Here is a 20452-nt window from a genome sequence, read left to right as displayed (position 1 = left end):
AATATGAAATCTTTTGGCTAGGTAATCCAATGCAGTGTTTCACAACCAGAGTTTATCCAGAGGTTGTTGGGGGGACGCTGCAATGCAAAAATCAAACCAGAATGTATGTTCTCTTCTCACTGTCCAGTCACAGAGTTTTTTTCTACAAACAGATCTTTGTGAGAATAAATTTTAAATAAAATGCCCTAGATTAGAAATACTAAGACAGAGGCAACAGCACTCAGTTATGCTCCTATCACCAGAGATCGTTTCCAGTGACAATTCTCTGGACAATAGATGTCTGTACAGGGCTTAAGTTATAATGTTCTCCCTGATGCCCCCAGGAAAAGATAGTTTGGGTAAGCACGGATGAGCCGAGAGATAGACACATTTAGGTGGTCACAGATTAATACTCCGATTTGCTTCAATACATAAAATTGACATTGCATATGTTTTCTCAAAATAATGAAAATGCAGACCTGTTATGAGCAAAATAACACATCATTTTTCAAAACTTTAATTTTAGAATGTTCCAAAACAGGTTCCTAAAATAGGAACCTTTTTAAGGAGTAGGCAGGTGGAACAGCTCCTAATTAAACATCATATAAGTGTTTGAGAGTTGAGAGGTATTCTTTTGGATAAAGTGTCATTATTTCAGGACCAAAAGAGCCCTCTGAAGTAACGAGAAAGAAGGTTGTGAATGCCTAGGAGTCTATTAGGGATTTAAAAGGATCACCAAAATTTGAACTTATTCCAGCATAAGGAAAATAATTTACAAGTGACATTTAAAATGACTATTGAAATGATTGTTTAACCAGGACTGGCCCAGAACAAACAATTCAGGCCAAGAGCTGATTGATGTAAATTAAATTTATATGGACCCCAAAATTATATTCTGGTGGGATCAGCTGGTAACCTACAACAATCGGTGTCAAAGTACATACATCTACAATTAAAAAAGAGAACAAATACACCAAATGGATCTGTATGGGAGGTGTGCTAGAAAAGCTTCCGCTACCCAAAATTAACTTTGTTTGTGCACAGTAAGAATAGACACATTTGACACAAATGGAAGATAGTATTTCAGCAGAATAATCACAAATTTCAATTATGGTGATGAAAATTTTATGGTTTGGGATTGGTTTTTGCTGTGTGTGGGCAGCATACATACATGTGAACATGACAATAAAAATTTAAAAGCTGATGCAAAACCGACCTTTTAAAACATCCATAGTCCAGTAAATCCATAAATGGCAGGTTTTGAACTAGCCTAGTGGAAGCCCTGATCTAAATCCCAATAAAGTGTTGTAGGGGATTTAAAATGGTAGGTTCATGGAGGGAAATGCTCAAAGATATAGTAAATAAAATCAACTGGACTTTAGGAAGAGGATAAAAAAGATGGTGGGCAGTCATGCAGAATGCCCAAAAAAATAATTTATGATAAAAGAGTGATACCAACATGTGGGGGTATACTTTCTTTTTCCACAGTACACTTTGACTGACATTATTGACAATATTGTCATAAAATGTTAAATTAGGAAAATGCCTTTTTTATTCAGTTTATATAAGTATATCATCTTTAGGTTTGGGGATCTAAGGTCTAAAGATCTAAGGATTGCCTGTTTAAAAAGTTAATAAATTTCACACTGTACTTAATTGTTTACAGGACATTCAAACCCCAACTTTTTTCCAGCCGAGTGGGAAGAAATTGCAGGCGGGTGGCAGATGTATTGTGACCCAACTATTCAAAAATAGCTGGGTGGTTACTAAAAAGTGCTAAAAGGAGCTGGGGAGAACACTGTACACATATACACACATACACTGAATAGAAAAAAGTTTACTTACTTGTCAAGAAAGTCTTTGTCCACCACAGCACAAATATCTAGAAGAGGGTTGCCCATCCCAAACAGGAGATTTTCACTGAAAAATAGAAAAATAAACATTTATCAATCATTTGCATGCTACATTACATTGAGCACGTACTTCCATGCAATGTAAAATAAAGCAGACCCAATACGCAAGGATACTCCAACATATTAGAAAAAGTCAGACACCAAGACTACCCTAGAAAAAAAACCTCACAACAAGTTGTTAGGCTTTAGCACTTTTTAATACTCGTTTTACCAATATTCATTCAATAATGTTTGTCAGAGTGTTACACCTACTTATGAGTACTTTTATTATTCCAGGAAAATGCTGGAAACATTAAACCAGCATGTTTTACATGTTTAGCTGCAAGTCAAGAGTATCACAAACATAGAAGGCAATTTATCCTTGACTACTATAGTTTACAATTGTTCTCCAATATGGAATATACTATATAATGTGTATTTTAAAAACAATGCCCTGCCAATAGAAAGGTCAGGCCAAGCATAAAAGATTTTATATACCATTGAATCCCATTTAATCCCGATGCCTGGCCCATCAATAGCAGTAAAAAGTGTTAAGTTAGTTAAAGAAAAAAATTTTATTTTCAGCTATACTGATGAGAAGCAAACCCTGGGATCAGTAGATCCATAGGACTGTACAATTATTATAGCTGTGTGTTCCTGTCACTTTCTATTATGCATGGGGTATGAACAAATGCTACAGAAACTGTATCCTTGAGGTCTTTTCCCATCAGAGCTCCATAGCAACACTGCCTTATCAGTGTCCCAAATAATAACACTGGCTATTCTATTAATGTTCATCACTGTGGCTTTGAGATTTAAAAAAACAACTTCATTCTACAAGGAATAAACTGCATACAGCTATAAGGACTCATGCCAACATATATTACATATTTCTACACAGCCAGACATTGATCCCATCAGTGCAATTACCATTACACAGCAGCTTCACCCCTTTCAACCCAAAATATATCAGTAAATACATGTTGCCCAGTACTATACCCAATGCTGTAAATTTACAAAGGTTTTCCTTTCAAGAGACAGCAGCTAACACCTTGTACAACTGCTGGCTCTCAATCTCAGCTATAACTAACCCCCCCAAACTCTGACAATCAGTGGTTCCCGATCACATGCAGGATGGAAAACAAGTACAATGCCTGCAGACAGACACTCCCACCTCCGGGAAGAAGTAGTACATTTGGGGAAACACAAAGATACTATCAATTTACCATATGCCTATTGGCTAAGTAGGGTCTGAGTATCAAGGCATTATTAGGTTCTAGTCTTTATGGCTCCCTTCCAGTCTGCTAAATGTACAAATGAAAAGATTTTGTTCTGTTCTCTTTTGATTAGTGCAACACCTGTTGATTTAAGCAGAAATGTTGCAAGCTGATAACTTCCCCTGCTCGCTGCCCATGCACAAGGACAGGTCATGATGTGGAGGAGGAAGAGGTGAGATGAGTAAAAGTGAGAGTTTTATAATTCATCAGAAATTACGTGAAAATTCAGTCATCGTGGCAAATAGGAACGTGGGAGCAACCTATTTCTGGCACATCATGTTATTTTTCTGTACTTGCAGTGTGTTTACTCGGGATAAAACTTAGGGAAATGTGTTCCAAAGAAATTTTACCATATATGACTGAATATAAAACAAGGTGATTCATTTAATCTGACAATACAGGAAACATGCTTTGACTTGAGTAATAACCTAGGGCGTAATATGCAGTCGCCACTCTGAACATGCAAAACAGCAATCAAAAGAAATTACAATACAAATAAATGTGAATACATCCACGATGAGTAATTTAAAAAAAAAATATTTGAAAAGGAAAAAAAACAAAAACAAAAAACTAACAGTTTGTAAATCCTATTTTCCCTCTTTATACCGGCTAAAGTATTTTGTACTAATATGTTAGTTATAATGGCTGACTATGATCTCTTGTGCAGATAGAGGCGTTTCCTTGTGTAAACTTGTGGCAAACTCTTTTGAATTCTAACCTGTCAAACCTTGGAGCCAGAGACAAGTGCAGCTGCTTCGAGACATGTGATCCAAGTATGAACCAAGAAACTTTTTCAAATGGCATTTTCAGGATAAAAACCAAGTCTCCGCTTAAAACGTACCTAAACTTAGAAATTTCACTTTACATAAAAAGGGTAGACAACCCTTTTATGTTAAGTAAAAATTAGGTTTATTTTTTTTTTTAATAATTTTTTAAATGCAACACTCTTAAAAAATGTGCAAAGCCTCCCATGATACGCTCAAGTCAGGCATCCTGGGAGACTCTTGGGTGCTTTTCTAAGCATGCCCGAGCATCTTGGGCATGCGCAGAAGGAGCCTTTTCATGGAGAAAAAAACTGCCGATCTCACGAATGAGCAGTGAGATCATTTTTTTTACAACCAACGTCACTCGATCTTGAACCTGGGTCAGGTGACAAAGAAGAAGAACAGGAAGGAGAGACAAAGATAGTGGCGTCTGGACGGATATTCGGACGACGCGGAACCCAACGGAAGAGACCTCTAGATGGATCGAACTGCCCTGCGGGATTGAAGGTAAGTGTATTTTTTTTGTTTAAGGCACTTTTGGCTTTAGTTCCTCTTATATACCTAAGAATATTTGGTATATACATATAGATTACCTTATTTATTCATCCTTTAAGCAGTTCATACAGAGGGCCGTAATGCAAATAAAAGCTCCCAAACAGGGGGCTCTATGTACCCCAAGTCCCTAAAGCACAGCACAGTAGCAACATTAGCAAATCTCACTTTGCATTATTTTATTTATTTTTTTTTTTAAAAGCCAACACTTGCATTGTAGATATACAGCTTGAAGTTTTTATTTTGTTTGTAGGCAAGCAATTCAGATTTTTTAGGGCATTAATACAGCACATTTCACCTCAACTGTGCTGCAAGGTCCTCCTGGGAAAATACCAACAAAAGGCAAGTAGCCCAACTCTCTTGAGATGATACCACAACACAGGGCAGAAGAGTCTTACCTAAAAAATGGGGGGCATTTTAAGTAGTATATATTACTAACTTTTCTACCCATAAGCTTTTCGTTATAAGTGGGAGATGGACCTTGAATAAGCAAAACTGGTCAATGAGATGGAAGGTCTACTTTAACAGGAGAAGTTCAATACATTCAATGTTTACATGGATGTTCCAGGTCAGTGTGTAACAAGTCGGTAGAAGTGAGTAGAAGTCAGAAGAGTAAGGGTGACAATCCTAAAACTTGCATCATCAGCAGGCTTAGCTACTATATAACTGTTTTATGTAAAGAATATAGTATTTGTTTATGTTATATATCAAAAGGCAGAGCCGGCAATGCTATCCAAGAAAGGAAGAATCTGGTATGCAATATACAAGCATTTAGAAATGTTTAACATTTATGTGATAAATAAAACACTTAACATGCTGAGGAACAATCTAGTATGAGCCATACATAACAGCTCCCTTTATGACTGGTATTCCATTTTGGTGCAACAACATGTCACCAGTACCAGCAATCAGGTGGGGGGTTGTATCTATCCTGGGTCATAAAAAAAATTCTCCAACTACCTCCTATAAAAGTATTTCTTCCACTAAGAGAAAAGCATGCAAACAGTGCAATGATTTTATGTGCAGTACAACTCCAGCATTTGTTAATAATTTCCACAGACTACAAAAACAACCTATTTTTCATCACAAATTCTTCCCAGCGATTAAATAATTGGCTAGACTGTAGGGGTGGTACTGGAAATAATTAGATAGAGTATCAGAACCTAGAAAACCTCAATAATTTCCATGTGTTTTTAAAAGGCTATCTAGCAACGTGTCACATTATATTTTAGTTTTTGGAACACAAAAACTGCTACTAACAGAAATCTTATTCTTGAAATGTTTAAATGTTTTCAAAGACATTGACAAAATAACCTAATTCAATCTTATTAGATTTTACTGCATTGCATAGGTCCCCATACATAACATTGCTTGCCAATTGCAGGAGAAAACAATACGTTTCATAAATGTTCTTTTAGGAAAACACACCTTTGGCTGCACAGGTAAATGATCCAGACCTTGCATAGGGTCAGTGAGGATTTTCTTATAAGATACGCTAATTTAAAAAATAATGGAAAAGGTATCCTTACAATTTCATCTGGCACCTTTAATCTGGTATCTGCTAAGTGCACAGGCATTAAGATTGATAAAGAAAATGAAGCCCTATCTACAAGTTTGTATCTCTGATAAAAAGTAAATGATTACATCAACTTTTCTACCGCAATTGGATCATGCTCAAGTGCACTAGACCCGCAATGGAAGTTGTATAAATAAGGGTGACTTTTAAAGGCTTACTTTTAAAAACCTTACTATAAGCAAAGTAGTAATATTTTGTTTACCACAATAAAAGAAATGCAGATCTGTAGGTCAAGTTCAATATTTATACTTCTACTTTGCACTTCCTTCAAAAGTCAAAAACTTTATTACAAGAAGCTAATGTCTCGATTTCTAAATAATCAAATGTATATGCACCAGCTAAGCATGGTTCATTTTAATTCAAAGAACAGCCCAAATCTTGCTCACCCTTTATGATTTTTGTAAAAAATTGTTTAAATCTGTCATCCTTTCTTCTGAATATAAAGGGTGTGTGGTAAGAAAGTTTACCCAGCAACCCTCAAGTCTGAGAAGTAGCTTTACAAAACTGATTACAAACTAACTGGGACGGTTTGGGTGCAAAGAAGGAACACCTTGCACAGCTATATCACCCAATGACCAACAGGAAAGTACGTTGCTCTTCTTACCCACTGATCAGTTTTCTGATCTACATCTACAGCTTTCTTTTTACACTTGACTAAGGATAAGTCTACATGAACGGTTTTAAAAACGAATAAACGTTCCTAACACATTTATATGCATTTTTATGCACTTTTACAAGCATTTTAAAACTTAACTTTAAAAAGCTAAAAAGCTTTTATAAACGCCTATGACGCGTTTACAAAGCAGAAGGCTGCATGACTTAAAGGGCCTGCTGGTATCATATTGATGCAGGATACCACAGGACACCTTCACAGGTCTTTATAAGCCCATGACTCGATAGGTCAGGTGTTTAATGTCCCTGCCAGTGTTCTCCCCAGTCTTTTTAGGCCAGGTGAACCACCAGACATTTTCTGGGTGATTACAGAAAAGCTGGATCACAATACAGGGGCCATTCATAATACAGGACAATAGAAAAATAGGACACACTAAGGGGGAGGGCATTAGAAAGTTGAAACACAGTAGAGGGGAGCAGACGAAAGCTGACAGAATTAAAGGGGTTACAGGATTCCTGTGGCAACAATACCTGGGAAAACTAAATTTGTAATTTGTTGCCCCGTCCACATTTCCACCACCTGGCTACAGGTTCTGTGCAAACAGCTTGAAAAATTTTCTAGGGACAACACAGCCCACATTCATGTCTATATAAAACTCAGATTACAAGTAAACTGAGTGGATTTATAATCATTGCAGTCCAATTTTCTGGTGTATCCATGTAAGGCGTGCATGTTCTTAGTAAATGATCCAGTGCAAAAATTTCCTCTCCGAAAACTATAAAGGTTGGTACTCATACTTGGAACATGTTGTGTGTTTTTAAGGGCTCAGACACGAGGGCATGTGACAGACAGGGATATCAGCAACTACAAGCATATTGTAGGAAGGGTAGCCAACCACACTAGATAAATGCTACTGAGAAAACTAAAGCCACTCAGCCAGAAACAAAATTCAGCTTGAACTGGACTTTAAAGTGGTTTTAATTGTTAAATGTTTCAGTAACACACATCAATGCCCCCTTTTGTACTGCAGACACAAATGTTATGTCCTCATCACAATATTATCGGTGTGGTCACCTTTAGTCCACGCTGGTCACTTTCTGTCCACTTAACATATTCCTGGACTGCTGTAATATTAAAAGCGAAGACTCAACAAAGCCTAAACACATGAGTTGTGGTTTCAAGATAACAAGACAAGGTTGTGGGCCATGACTTAACAAAAACAGAAAATCATATCAGCTGCAGAATTTCTTTAATGTGTTGTTCTTGCCCGTGCAGTGTCATTGGAGTTAACTGCTACAAGTACATTGTTACTGTGTCAATGAATAAGTCAATTGGGCAAAGCTGGTTGGATTGTGTCCCAGAATAAAACCAGCATTATTCCCTCTAGCAAGGAAATTAAAATTACATTGCGATCCCATTAGGACTGGCCGTAAAGGGTTACATGGTGAAATTTACAAACCTTGCTTTCTGCCAAATGTCACCCAGGTTGAAGTATGACATTAAGCAACGGTTCAGTAAATTTTAAATATTGACAAATGCCAGAGTCCACTCTCTCTCTGTACACACATCTGACAGATTGCAATGCCATGTCACAGCATGGGAAGACAACAGGTGCTTGTGCTGAAAAAAAAAAACTATTATCACATTACTGGATTACATAAAAAAGCAGACATCTGCCATATGTCACAGTATATTCTGACCCAAATGGTCAGCCAACCATTAATTCATTCACATGTTACTGGGTCAATGTGCTCGTAGGAATCAGATTTCATTCAATTGCAAAGCAGAAAAAATATGCCGATAAAATAAACGTACGATTTGTGTTTATAGAAGACAGGGAGGACTGGCAGAAGGATGCATGTGTAGGAAAAGTTGTCCACATCAGCAGAGCTGACATGACAGGCTGACACATGCGAGTTGCTGACAATGATCTGCAGGTAAACATTCCAGGGCTGGGTTACCTTAGAGCTGGCATGTTGTCCCGGTGCTCCGGCGATTCCGAGTGCTGAGATGCACGGGGCCGATTCTGACACCGCTGGGTAACACTGGAGCAGCGTGCTTCCAGGCGAGCACAGCTATGATTCCACCATGAACCGGAAGCTCCGCCCACCTGCACAGCCATTGGCTAAAGCGCGCTACAACACTCACAGACCATATGGGCAGCTGGGGCTCTGCCCGCAACACCCGGCTCCGGTACACCTCCCCATGCACACACCCGGCTCGCCTCCTACACTGCAAACTGTAGCACAGAGCACATGTGCCATAACAGCCTGCTACATGTACAGCAAACACTTCATTCACTCATTCCCAGGGGCAGAGGAGACATCAGCGTAAGCAATCCTATCCTGCGAACCATGGAAAGAGTAAACTGTCAGCACAGATTGTACATCAGATTCATTCACAACATTAGATCAAATTAGCCCTGTCTCTAGAGATAAAACAAATCTTTTAGAAGTTTGCTTTATTCTTCAAACCCAAAAAAAAATAGGAGCTGATTAGAAAGAATAACATATAAAAAAATAAAATGTGACTTTGGTGTAAACCGAACATACAACATAAGTATAGGTCTATGGCTTTAGAGGGAGCAGGTGATTACAAGGTTTAGGTTTTTCCTGGAATGCTATCAAGCATTGATCTATGGGATGACATGGTGAAGCACCCGACAAGAATCGCCTTAAAGGACAGACAGGAAAGGCAAAAAAAAAGTTGTCCACTACTTTACATTTGCCTGCATGGAAGAATTGTCAGGCGATTATCGCTTTCCAGGAACTAAAAATCAACTGCTTAGTGTTTATTTAAAGCAGCTCACAGGTGTTTATGAAAAGGTTAAAATCCATCAAAAGTGTGAATGTCGAGCAATGAGGTTTGTTTGAGGAAATGCAGGGGTAAAAAAAAGCAGAAATGTGTTCACTGGTTTGCATATCTTCCTTAAAAATACTTTCAAAATGCCTTTCCCCTAAAGATTTCTCAAACACTTTGCAGGCATTTAAGTAGCATTCAAATCATTGGAAGGTTTTTGACAATAGGTTTTATAAAACAGTGAATCAACAGTTTCTTTAAAAAAAAAAAACACCTGAAAATGGCAGTAAAAGGCCACTCATTTTCATTTTTATTTTACACATGGGTGCTATTTTATAGTCAAACTATTGGTAATATACTAACTGGTAATAACTATTAACCCACCTCTGGGTTACCAAGCCTTTAGAGACAGGATCACTGCCTTACATGATTTCCCTCGTCTATCTCTCATTCATCCAGAGAAAAGTTCCTTCAGATAAGCCTCGTCCACAATAAATATGTGCAGATCAAACCTGTACAATAGAAATATTAACATCTTTCACCAATCAAAAGAATCAATATGGCAAATTTCTTCTGAAAGCCAATACTTCTAGGAGTGTCTCTTTCAGCTTAGGTAAAGTTATTCCTTAAGAACCCCCCTGGATGCAGCTCATCTGGTAAAATGCTTATCCCCCCTCCCACCACTCCATTCCAGCAATCCATACCTTGTGCCATGCAGACTTTGCTGAGAAATTGTCCCAGTTTCTTCTTTTCCTTCTGTGCATGCATACCACAGCTCTATTTTATCATGAGGGTGTACTTATCCCGATGGCTGGAGACAGTTTCCCATATTAGGATTTGTACATTATTTTTACTATTTCCACTAGAAAAAATGTTTTGAGAATGAATGGCGCAGTGTTTATGCTTTCTTATTTAAAGTGTATATTTTTTTCAATGGGTCATTTTGACATGATCATTGCAAACATTCCTGAGTATAGTCAACTACCTATATAGTGTAAAGTGCATTACAAGAGAATGTGTGTGTAAGGTATACGATCAATAAAGGCTGTAAATTCTATGGGCAGTTCTTTAGGTGCAAGCTCCCAAGAAACTAAACATTTACTGGAATGTTCAACAAATGGACACACACATGGTATGATATATATATATATATATATATATATATATATATATATATATATATATATATATATATACACACATATACACACACCTTAATGTACTTAATATTCATATGAATCATTTATTATTAAACAGGATTTATATAGCACCAAATTATGGTGCAGCGCTGTATATTTAATAGGGATAAAGCCCCTAAAATAATAATGAAGGACAACTTTAGCTGTGTGATTGTTGTACCTCAAGATTGTAACAGTGATATATTCCTCATTGGTATGTGGATCTGGTAACTTCACCTGAACACATCAGAATATCACCACTATCTATACTGAACTAAAAACTCCATGTGACAGATCAGGCCATCCTTTCTACACATGTTTGGTACACAAGACAGCTTTCCTTTAGGGAAATAAACGTTAAAATATTTTAACGTTTGGCTCTTTGTAGTCTATACAATTTGTGGGTTCTGAGTTGACTGTCTCTTTGAACTCTTGGGTATCAGTGATAGAAGTTTAAACAATTGTTCTTTATTTATTCTTCTCTCACTGTGTCCTCCCATTCCCTTTCTCTCTGGAACATGCTGCACTCCAGGGAGCAGAAGTCCAAGTTCATCCCATGGCATTTAAGTAATCGGTAACCTCAGGAACAGTGTGTGCATGGCCATTCAGTCATTGCTACTTTCACATCATTCTCTAAAAAAAAAAAAAAAGTCCACAATCTGCACACATAGTGTCAGCAAATATGTATATATTGATCTATGCATACACATTTTCCTAAATACATGAATATATTTCCAGACAATATGTCTTAGTAGAGTTGAGAAAGTAGAGAGGCCCACTTTATTTTGCCATTTCAAGTGTCTTTTATTGCTTTAAACAATGTGTGTTGTGTAAAATACACACAAGCACTGTTGAGCAGCAATCAATTACACCCAGGAGTAATCACATGCTCCCATTTGCATAGTTCCTAGATTCCAGCACAGCGAGATTCCCTTCAATAGTTTATTAGACCCCCATCTTTCACATGGCCATCACAAAGGTGTCACTGTGTTACAGCATCATTGTTTGGCTTTATCAATTAGATATTTTTAGAGACTGGTAACAGTTAATGAGTAAAATTAATAAAAAAAAGGAAGTAAGCAGTAAAATATTACAAAATGGGCTTTTAGGTACTTCAGTCATTATTACAGAGTATGCAAGCGTAAATTTATTGTTGTTCCGGGTCAGGAACCAGGAAATAAACTAAACCCAGAGGATCTGAACGACAGCTAGGCAATTGGCATTTTCAAGAGAAAGTGGTAAGCAATGACAGCCTTCATATTGCATATGAAAGGTTTACTTAGAGATTGCAAGTCTGGGGAAGTCATCCCTATGTTGACTTTATACTGGACAATTAAACCATTTTAAATACTAAAACCAACAAACCACCGCCAAGAACTTTTATGGACACCATCAGACAATTATGACATAAAAATCTGGATAAGACTGCCATAACAAGGCTAGCCTATGCCCAGCGGGATTAAAGTCAGTATAGGAGAACACACCTTTCCACACACCCTGGTAAACTTTTTTCTAATAATATAGAACATGAAAATGGTAGAGAAACTTGGAAACACTAATGTCATGGCCGGGCTATCGAGACTCCTACACCATAAATACCCACCAGGCTGATTACACTCAGGATATACAGACAGCAAGCAGCGAGTTGAGACAAAGGCTCCTCTAATAGATCAAAAATTGTGATCCCATAATTCAGACTAACTGCTTGTTTCCACAAAGCTCTGCAACACATTTTAAAAGCTCCTTCGTGCTGCTGCTGCTTTTGTTGTCATGCATGACATGTAGCAGACCATTTATTGCAATGCCTTACTAAACAAACCACAACAAACAGGTCCTGAATGCACCTTTGGAACAACAATTCACATAGAACAAGGGTCCTACTCTGAAGCAGCTGGCAATGACAGCTTTCTTTACTCAGGTTGTGACCGAATTCTGAAGAAACGGAACTGTAGGGCAATAAACAGAGTTAAACTTGCTTAAGCAACAAAAATAGGAAATATTGACACTTTATAAAAATCACTGAAGAATTTAAAGTACTGGCCACAACTTGGAAATCTTTTTGTAATGTACATGCTGTAATATCGGGCCACTTTTTTAATTACTGAACATTTCTAATTAAAAGAAAAAAACATTTTTACATGTGAGAAGCAAAAAAAAAAAATTATATATATATATATAATATATATGATAAAAAATATCATATTGGAAGCCATAAGTAGAATACCCTCAGTGATTCAGTTGCTGCTCTGCTTTATTTGCCCAGTAGATGGCGCCATCATTCTAAACCTATGACTACCATCCCGCTAAACACAGGGAGGTCCAATTGGTGAGAGAAATAACTCATTAGGAACATATTTATAAAATGATCAATGTGACATTCACTAAATATTCACTGCAGATGAGTGACTAATTTTTTTTCAATGCTCACTTTTTTGAGATACTACCTGGAGAATCTAAACACAAAATCTGGAAACAAAAAAGAAGCCCTTGAAAAAAAAAAGCTAAAGGAATTGCAGCATTTGTTTCCTCATACTCATATCACTTTAGGCTCTGGCACTCCTACAAAGCTGTATTTTATGAGCTAAGGATGATACATAAACCCGTTCTCTGGATCAAAAAGAGTTATTTTCCAACAGCTGTATGTGGTTAAAAGAAAGCTTCCCGGAGAGACATGTGAAGGGCGCCAATGATGAGTTCTATTCTCCAAATGCTGGTTGCCTAACTACTTTGAGTCACTAAACCAGAACAAGTATGCGAATAGGAATGACTGACTTTATTTAGAAGGATACTTGTTCCAGGTCACAGGCACAGAAAGCATAGGAACAAGATAGTCAGCAGAATATTGGACAAAATACTAGCAGTGTATTCTAGTATAGGGAGTAAATTACACAACGGTATCACAATGATATACTTTGGATATTGTATACCTTTTTACATTTGAGTATCACAATATTATGGGGCCGCCCCACCCCAGACAGACAGCAACAATGGGAAGGCAGCCCGCCTGAGTCATAGCTACAAGTGGTGACTGATCACCAGCCCAAGGGGTGCTTAATAACCCAGTATTTACATTGGCACCAGGCAGTGGTAACATAACAAGGGTGGGTAAAGTTTTTAAGGTTATGCTGCTGTGAAAGTCAAAAGCTACAATGTGGCAGTGAGAAGGCTGGCAGAGAAGAGTTCATTCAATCATTATGGAATTTAGTGCCATGCTTACAGTATTATTTATAATTATCTGTGTCCTTTTGTGATCGAAGGAGACCCTTCTGTATTCAACTACAATCAATATACACAATAGAGTAACACCCTTCTTAGAAACATTAAGGTTTGGCTGCCCCAGAGGTAATTATACATAAATACAAAGGAAGAAAAAAGACTATGTTTATGCTGGCAGAAATCAAATTTATATTTGGCATAGCAGTAAGAATTCCACTAAGTAGGTGAGCATACTATAAGTAATAGTGAGTACATATGTTGAAAAAGGCTTCCCCCTTAAAAAAGTCAAAGGGAAATGCCTTTAGTGCTAGACATAAGCCGCCTAAATTTAAGTACTGAAAGAGGATGATAATCGTCTCAAACCTGACGTGTTTCACCTGTAGGCTTCTTTAGGGGATGGATAGAGACCATTAATGTGACTGTAAGCTGATAACAAATCTCTGTAGGGTTTACTGGATAGTAGTAATGGTTTGTTTAGGGGTAAAGAAAATTCCTTGGGGCGGCAAAAGCTTCATCAAAAGAGGAGGAGGAGGAGACGAAACACTTCATAGTGGTAGTGTCCGCAATTAAATATTCGTAGGAACCACTAGGCAAATATACATTTGATTTCTGCCAGCATAAACCTAGTCTTTTTTTCTTCCTTTCTATTTATGTATTAAACTTCAATACCAAAAGAGGAAAATAAGTGTGGGTTACCCTTTACCAATTGGGATTTAATGGTTTCCAATTTACATAATTTAAAGATAACAAAAACTTTGTTACAATTCCATTAAAAACACAACACTTCATACCAATGTAGTGCCCTTACATTTACAGTGTGTGGTACAATGTACAGGTATTAAAACATACTCTGATATTAATAACCTCTGCACACATTATCTTGTTTCACATTCCTTCAAATGTTTTATACTAGAGGCAGAGGGAACAATACCAATTCTCTTGTTTTCATAGATTGAACATCTTCTTCTGGAGAGCTCGTTGTATATTTACGGTTGTAGAAAAGTACTTTTGTGTATTACTTTTTAGTAAAACAATACTGAGGTCTCCTGGGGACATAGAAACAATAAACAGAATGGAGAGATTTGTTATTGTTCCTACTGCCTCTAGTACTTTGTATCAAAAAAAATTGAGGGAATGTGACGGAAGATAATGCGTGCAGAAGTTAATTATTTCAGAAGTAAGTTCTAAAAGCCGTGTAAAGTACCAAACATTTACAGCAGTAAAATGATTTAAATCTTTGTGCTCTCTTAAGGAAACTTAAGAATAAAGTTTGTTGTTTTTTAAAATATGTGAAAACGGAGGTCATATTGCATAATATACTATGCAATAAAATTCCAGTGAGTAAAGTGTAACACATGATGGCAGTATTACAATATATAGACCATAACATGCCATAAAACAGGCCTAAGCTCAAAAAAGTTGCTGGGAAGTAAAGTTTATTGACAAAAGAGACATGCAAAGTCTCCCATTAAAAAAAAATGAATGCCTGGTGTTTTTTGTTTTAGCTTTACACTGCACAGAGCATACGCCATGTGACACACGCCATCAGCTCCATGTACAGTGCATGCACAGGAGCCAGGCAATGGCTAATGAGTATCACCGTCTTTCTGGAAGACCACTGTAGAGCATTTCCTCTTTCTTGCAAAGCACTGCACATGTGAAAACGGGCCCTTTTACTTTTTAAGGAGAATCAGATCATAATAAAACCAAAGTTCAAGCATGACAAGCAACAGGAATGGTCAGAAAGTGAGGTAAATACCAGCAACATACATATTGCTTTTGTGATGGATTTCTGTTAAAGTGGAAATCCTGGTTCTATTTTTCTTGATAGTGTTGGATAGACTGAAGAAAGATCAGAACCTTTGCTTCATTTTTATTGATATTCACATTATCATTGGAGAATATATACTCAGCATTTGTTCTGGGACAATTTTTAGCAAGAGAAAGTGAGGAGAAACATAAATGTTGCTTGCATAGGGATTGATGAGAGATCTTCTTCCGGGAACAACTATTTATGTTCCATTTTTTTCTTCCCTAAAGGTTTAAAGAAAGATTACTAACGTCTTGTATTGTATAACATGCACATGGAAGAAAAGAGAAATATAGGGTACATAGGCCTTAGATATAGAGGACATTCAAAGTCAGTTTATGTTCAGATTGGCTGCTATTAGTGAAAAAATAATAGGGGCTCCAAGCGATGACTGAAAGTTTTTTGGAGAAAGAAAACTACTGGGGTGAAGGGAATTTCAGATATCTCAATTTTATTAGAAACACAAAATGCCTCAATATTCAGACAGGCTGATGGTGCCATATTTTCTTCAGCATTGGGGGAAGAGTGTGAAGGGTAGAACTTGGAGTATGTATACAGTACTATCTATGAATAACTCTCTGGATGGGTTCCCAGTGGTCAATCAATCAGGATACCTTAAAGGAGAATTGAAGGACTTTGCTCCAGGACAGGTCCAAATATCAAGTCCCTAATGCAAGTTCCCATTTGTGCGTTTTGAGTGATTTAGTTGGCACCACTTTCTCCTCCGCTCCCATATGACAAAATTATTGGTTAAGAAAACGCTCAATAAATATACATTATCACCAATGTTTATGACAATATGAAGTGGGCACATAAAGAAGGGCAGTCGGAGTTTCCCTTCTTTTAGAAATATAATTTGCCTGGTTGTCCTGTTGATATCACTTTGCATCACCGACCCACAACAATGTGGATAAGGAATTTAAAATGGTAAACTAATCTTGCTAGACCTGCAGAAAAAACACACCTAGTAGTTCAGAGGTGATACCTCATACTTAAAGAACTGGGCAATAAAAAGAGCTGTGTGCTTCAACAAAAATTTTAGTGAGTGTGTAAACTAAAATCTTTTTTTTTTTACAAACCGCTCAATATGTCCTTTATAATTAAATAAGTACAAAGCCTCAAATCTGAGGAATGCCGTATGCAGACCAATTCCAGCAAACCACATCTGCATCCCTTCATGCAACATCCAACAACGCATCTGACCACCAGTAAAGCCAGACTCACTCTCAGACTTAGTATGCACCTGTTATTGGAAACATGGAAAGGGCCCCTATTTTATTTTTAACCCTCTCTCAAGCTTTTGAGCTGTAGTTATAAACACCACGCAAACATGTAATATATGCTGTACGCATTCCTTCTAAAACTACAACCAGCGTTAACAAAGCCTGAATCTCCCGAGATTAATTTCCACCTTTGTCCCATGTTCTCCACACCTTCTTTCCTGATGACAATGTAGAATTTTGGATTTGCATAATTTTCTCCTGTGACATTTGTCATCGGGGGCAAAAAGAAAAGATTAGTATCCAACAAATACATGGATAGTAACAACCTGTGCCAGGTTATGATTACATTCTCCACTTCATCAAACATTATTATTCTGAAAGTGTCCTCAGCCGCTTCTACCGGAGCTATCTGAAGGAGAGGACGTTACTTGCTTCCATTGTGCCGTCTGAATTGGTATGTCATGCTGCACACAGCCAAAGAAAGGATCAGCAAGTGAGAAGTGGGGGAGCAAACTTTACAATCACTGCACCCTAGGAATTTGTCATTCAGTACTGCTTGTTCTTATAACTTTTGTGGAGAGAAACAAATACACTTCTGGAAATACATTCTAGGGGCACGTGTGAAAATGATGAATTTTCCAAGGCTCAAGGAACAGGGCCTAGCAATCCCAGATTGTGATTCTGCTATTTATCTTTTCCAGGGGGTTTCCCTGTTACTACATGTTCTATAAACATGCAAAGAATAAAACAGTCAGAATGCCGTGTTCTGTCGTTCCAAGGGCAGAATCATGTGACCAGAACTACAGATCTCAGTGAGGTGCCGACAGCTCCTGGTTACAATGCAATGTAATAAAGAAAGATGATTGATTGGACTTTGCAAATGGCATTCTCTATCTGATCTCACCTGCTTCACTTTACAGGACAAGGTAACTTTTGGCAAAGCTGACAGGCATCAAAGTATGAAGGTACAGGGTTTGGTACATGGAAACTCCACCAAAATGTATGACTGCTCCTGCAATCATACACAATTCATAAAAAGCAGATGGGTCATCATTCCAACAAGAAGTGTTAGTGATGGGTAAGGTAACGTCATGGGTAACGTAAACACAAAAAGAAGGTAGGTAGCTGACATATTTGAGCCAATTCGGCAAACAAAATTATAATAGTGTTAATTTTCTTTTACACCAGTGGCATGCTTGTGCTTTACATCCCATGGCATTAGGTGACATCCGCATGCTGGCAAAAAAAAAAAAAAACAGGACATGACGATGTTAAACATTGAAACAACATACTGCAGCACATGTGTGTTATGCGCTCTGTAACGTGCAAAGTGAACGGACCCTTAAGGTCAGAAAAGAACATGGCACCGTGCCATAAAGATGGACACCTATCAGTTTTCAGCGTCTGGCATTGCTAAAAAGCTGAGCTATATGGCCGCATGTAGAAATGATATAAAACAAGCAGGATCTGCATATAGGTGACTGATAATTTGATACAAATTTTAGACTCATTTTCACATGATGTAAATCAGCACTGTAGATCTCCTGCAGCAACTTTCCATTTACTACACATGCCAGCAATGGCTGCACATCGCTCAGGGCTATGTTTCCTGATGGTGACATTTGACCATGCCGTGTGCATGTGCATTGGAATAGACGCTGATAACCTCCATCTGACTACGCAAGGGACATTAAGGAATCTGGGGTGCAGCGTTGTCACCCTATATCAAGAATTGCACCAACAAAACCAGTGATTGGGTATTATTGTACTACAATACATCAGACGTGTATGTCGGATTGCAGAGATTGGTTTTCCATGTAGCAATGTCAGGCTGCAATGGCCCCCAGCTGCATTCCTCTACATTCTGCCCACACATGCATTGTAACAACGTGTAGGGACTGGCGCGCTGCTCGGAGCAGAGTGTGTGGTTACCTCAGAGGTTTCTCCTCCAGCTTCTGCTTCTTGGCTTGGGGTTCTTCTGCTGCCACCTTCATTCTGCCCGCTGTTCGGTGCCTTTACCTGGAGGAGAGCTGTCTGGGCACTGTTACTGTATACCTGCCGGTACAACGTGCTCTGTCCTAACACAAACCTCTGCCCCTCCTCCCAGTCACACTCCGTCCTCTCCTCTCACTTCCCTCGCTGCACAACCGCCTGACCCCGCCCAATCACAGGCCTCGCCCGGGCCTGGTCGCCTAGCAACCACTTCGGGGCGCTACTGAGGGACTTAATAGTCATTATAGGTGCCTGTTTCTTGTGAGACTATAAAGGCGGTTGTCTACCATACTCTAAGCAATTATCACTAAAATCTTTACAAGTGTTAAAATAAACCACAATATACCACTTTTTTATCCTAAAATATAAAGCGGGCCGGTTCTCATTATCATTCCATATGTAATTTATTTAAATTCGAATTGCTTACTGACTCTTACAGCCACAAACTAGGCAACACCAATACAAATTGTAAGTTTTACTCAGGCAGTCGTGAGGACGGATAAATAAAAGGGGCGGGGCCTTGCCGCCATCTTTGTTGGGGCAGCGCCGGCTGGATGATGTGTCAGAAGGCATAGGAGTATTCCACACTTCCTAGTGATTCCTAGTGATTCCTATTGATTGATTTCGGTAATTTATTGTCCCGTGCTGTGTGTGTGTACATGTCATTTTTATGTGACGTTATGTCATTTGTTGTCTTTGCGTATCATGCGATAGAAAATGTGTTTTTGTGTTTCTGACTGGGAAATAAGTGAGTTTTATGTGTTGTCCAACACAGAAGTAGTTGAAGAGCTGTGTGTGTTAGTTTTCTGGAAATATAAATGATGAACATGTAAAGAATTGTACAGTGAATTCTAGTACTTTTATATATTGCTTAGTTATATCTGTAGTGAAATCATTTTTTACTTTTGGACTGAACAGAAAATTTATTTCTTTGCCACCTGTGTACTATTGGGGAAATTTGACATCACTTCTTGTTCTTGCAACAGGAAATTGGAGAAAAGGGAGTGGAATTCCCCTTTTGGATAGGAACATTTCCCCTGGTCTTGCTATAGTTTTGCATTTCCCAGTGACAATAGTCACCAGAACAGATAGAGGGGTGACTCTTACCAATTTGGGGGGGTTCAGCAATAAAAATACAACCAATGGGCCAACGCTACCCTACTCCATCTAAAGCAAAAACAAAGTTTTCTCAAAGAGATACGCTTTATAGTGAATTTAGTGAGGTTTGCAAGCTCCAATGCCAACTTCTGGACTTTCTTAGGGGTTTACAATCTTCAGCCCGCTTGATTGGATGCAGCAGCATGAATAAATGTCAGCAAGATGCACAGAGGAAAGTGACAGGAAGGTAGAAACTTTGTATTGCTGGGATGTAAAGACGCCCATGGCCAGATTTCAACTTTCTAGGAAGTTTATTTATTGGGTTATTTTTACCTTTTCATTCAGTCATTAGACTTTAAACTGACTAATTTGTGTTCTGATACTTGGCGATCTTTCTTTAAACTAGTTGCCTAAAGCAGACCAATCACCAAAAGTTTTACTTTACATAAAAGGGTACTATTAAAAAAGGAAGAAGGGATGAAG

The 20452-nt window shown here is 38.0% G+C and overlaps 2 protein-coding genes across 3 annotated transcripts in view; one reads left to right on the top strand and one right to left on the bottom strand.

Moving 5' to 3' along the window:
- ADK (adenosine kinase) overlaps positions 1-19007 on the bottom strand; it is an 82550-nt gene extending 63543 nt beyond the window's left edge. Inside the window, exons 1-2 of one of the 2 annotated variants that reach the window (XM_072425176.1) lie at positions 18812-19007; positions 1825-1899 (exon numbers count right to left, since the gene is read on the bottom strand). In XM_072425176.1, the coding sequence (XP_072281277.1) occupies positions 1825-1899; positions 18812-18873 (137 nt within the window). In that variant the 5' untranslated portion in view covers positions 18874-19007. Of the gene's footprint in view, positions 1-1824; positions 1900-8614; positions 8791-18811 lie in introns of those variants that run through there. The other variant, XM_072425175.1, reaches the window with a different exon arrangement.
- Positions 19008-19395: 388 nt separating this feature from the next.
- Positions 19396-20452, top strand: part of AP3M1 (adaptor related protein complex 3 subunit mu 1) — a 22325-nt gene continuing 21268 nt past the window's right edge. The window contains exon 1 of the mRNA XM_072424132.1: positions 19396-19498. The gene's annotated coding sequence lies outside the window, so the exon portion shown is untranslated. The remainder of the gene's footprint in view (positions 19499-20452) is intronic.

Source organism: Pyxicephalus adspersus, chromosome 10, assembly GCF_032062135.1.
Source record: "Pyxicephalus adspersus chromosome 10, UCB_Pads_2.0, whole genome shotgun sequence".
Taxonomy (NCBI): domain Eukaryota; kingdom Metazoa; phylum Chordata; class Amphibia; order Anura; family Pyxicephalidae; genus Pyxicephalus; species Pyxicephalus adspersus.
Note: the sequence above shows the minus strand (reverse complement) of the source record. Positions and strands in the feature narration are given on the sequence as shown.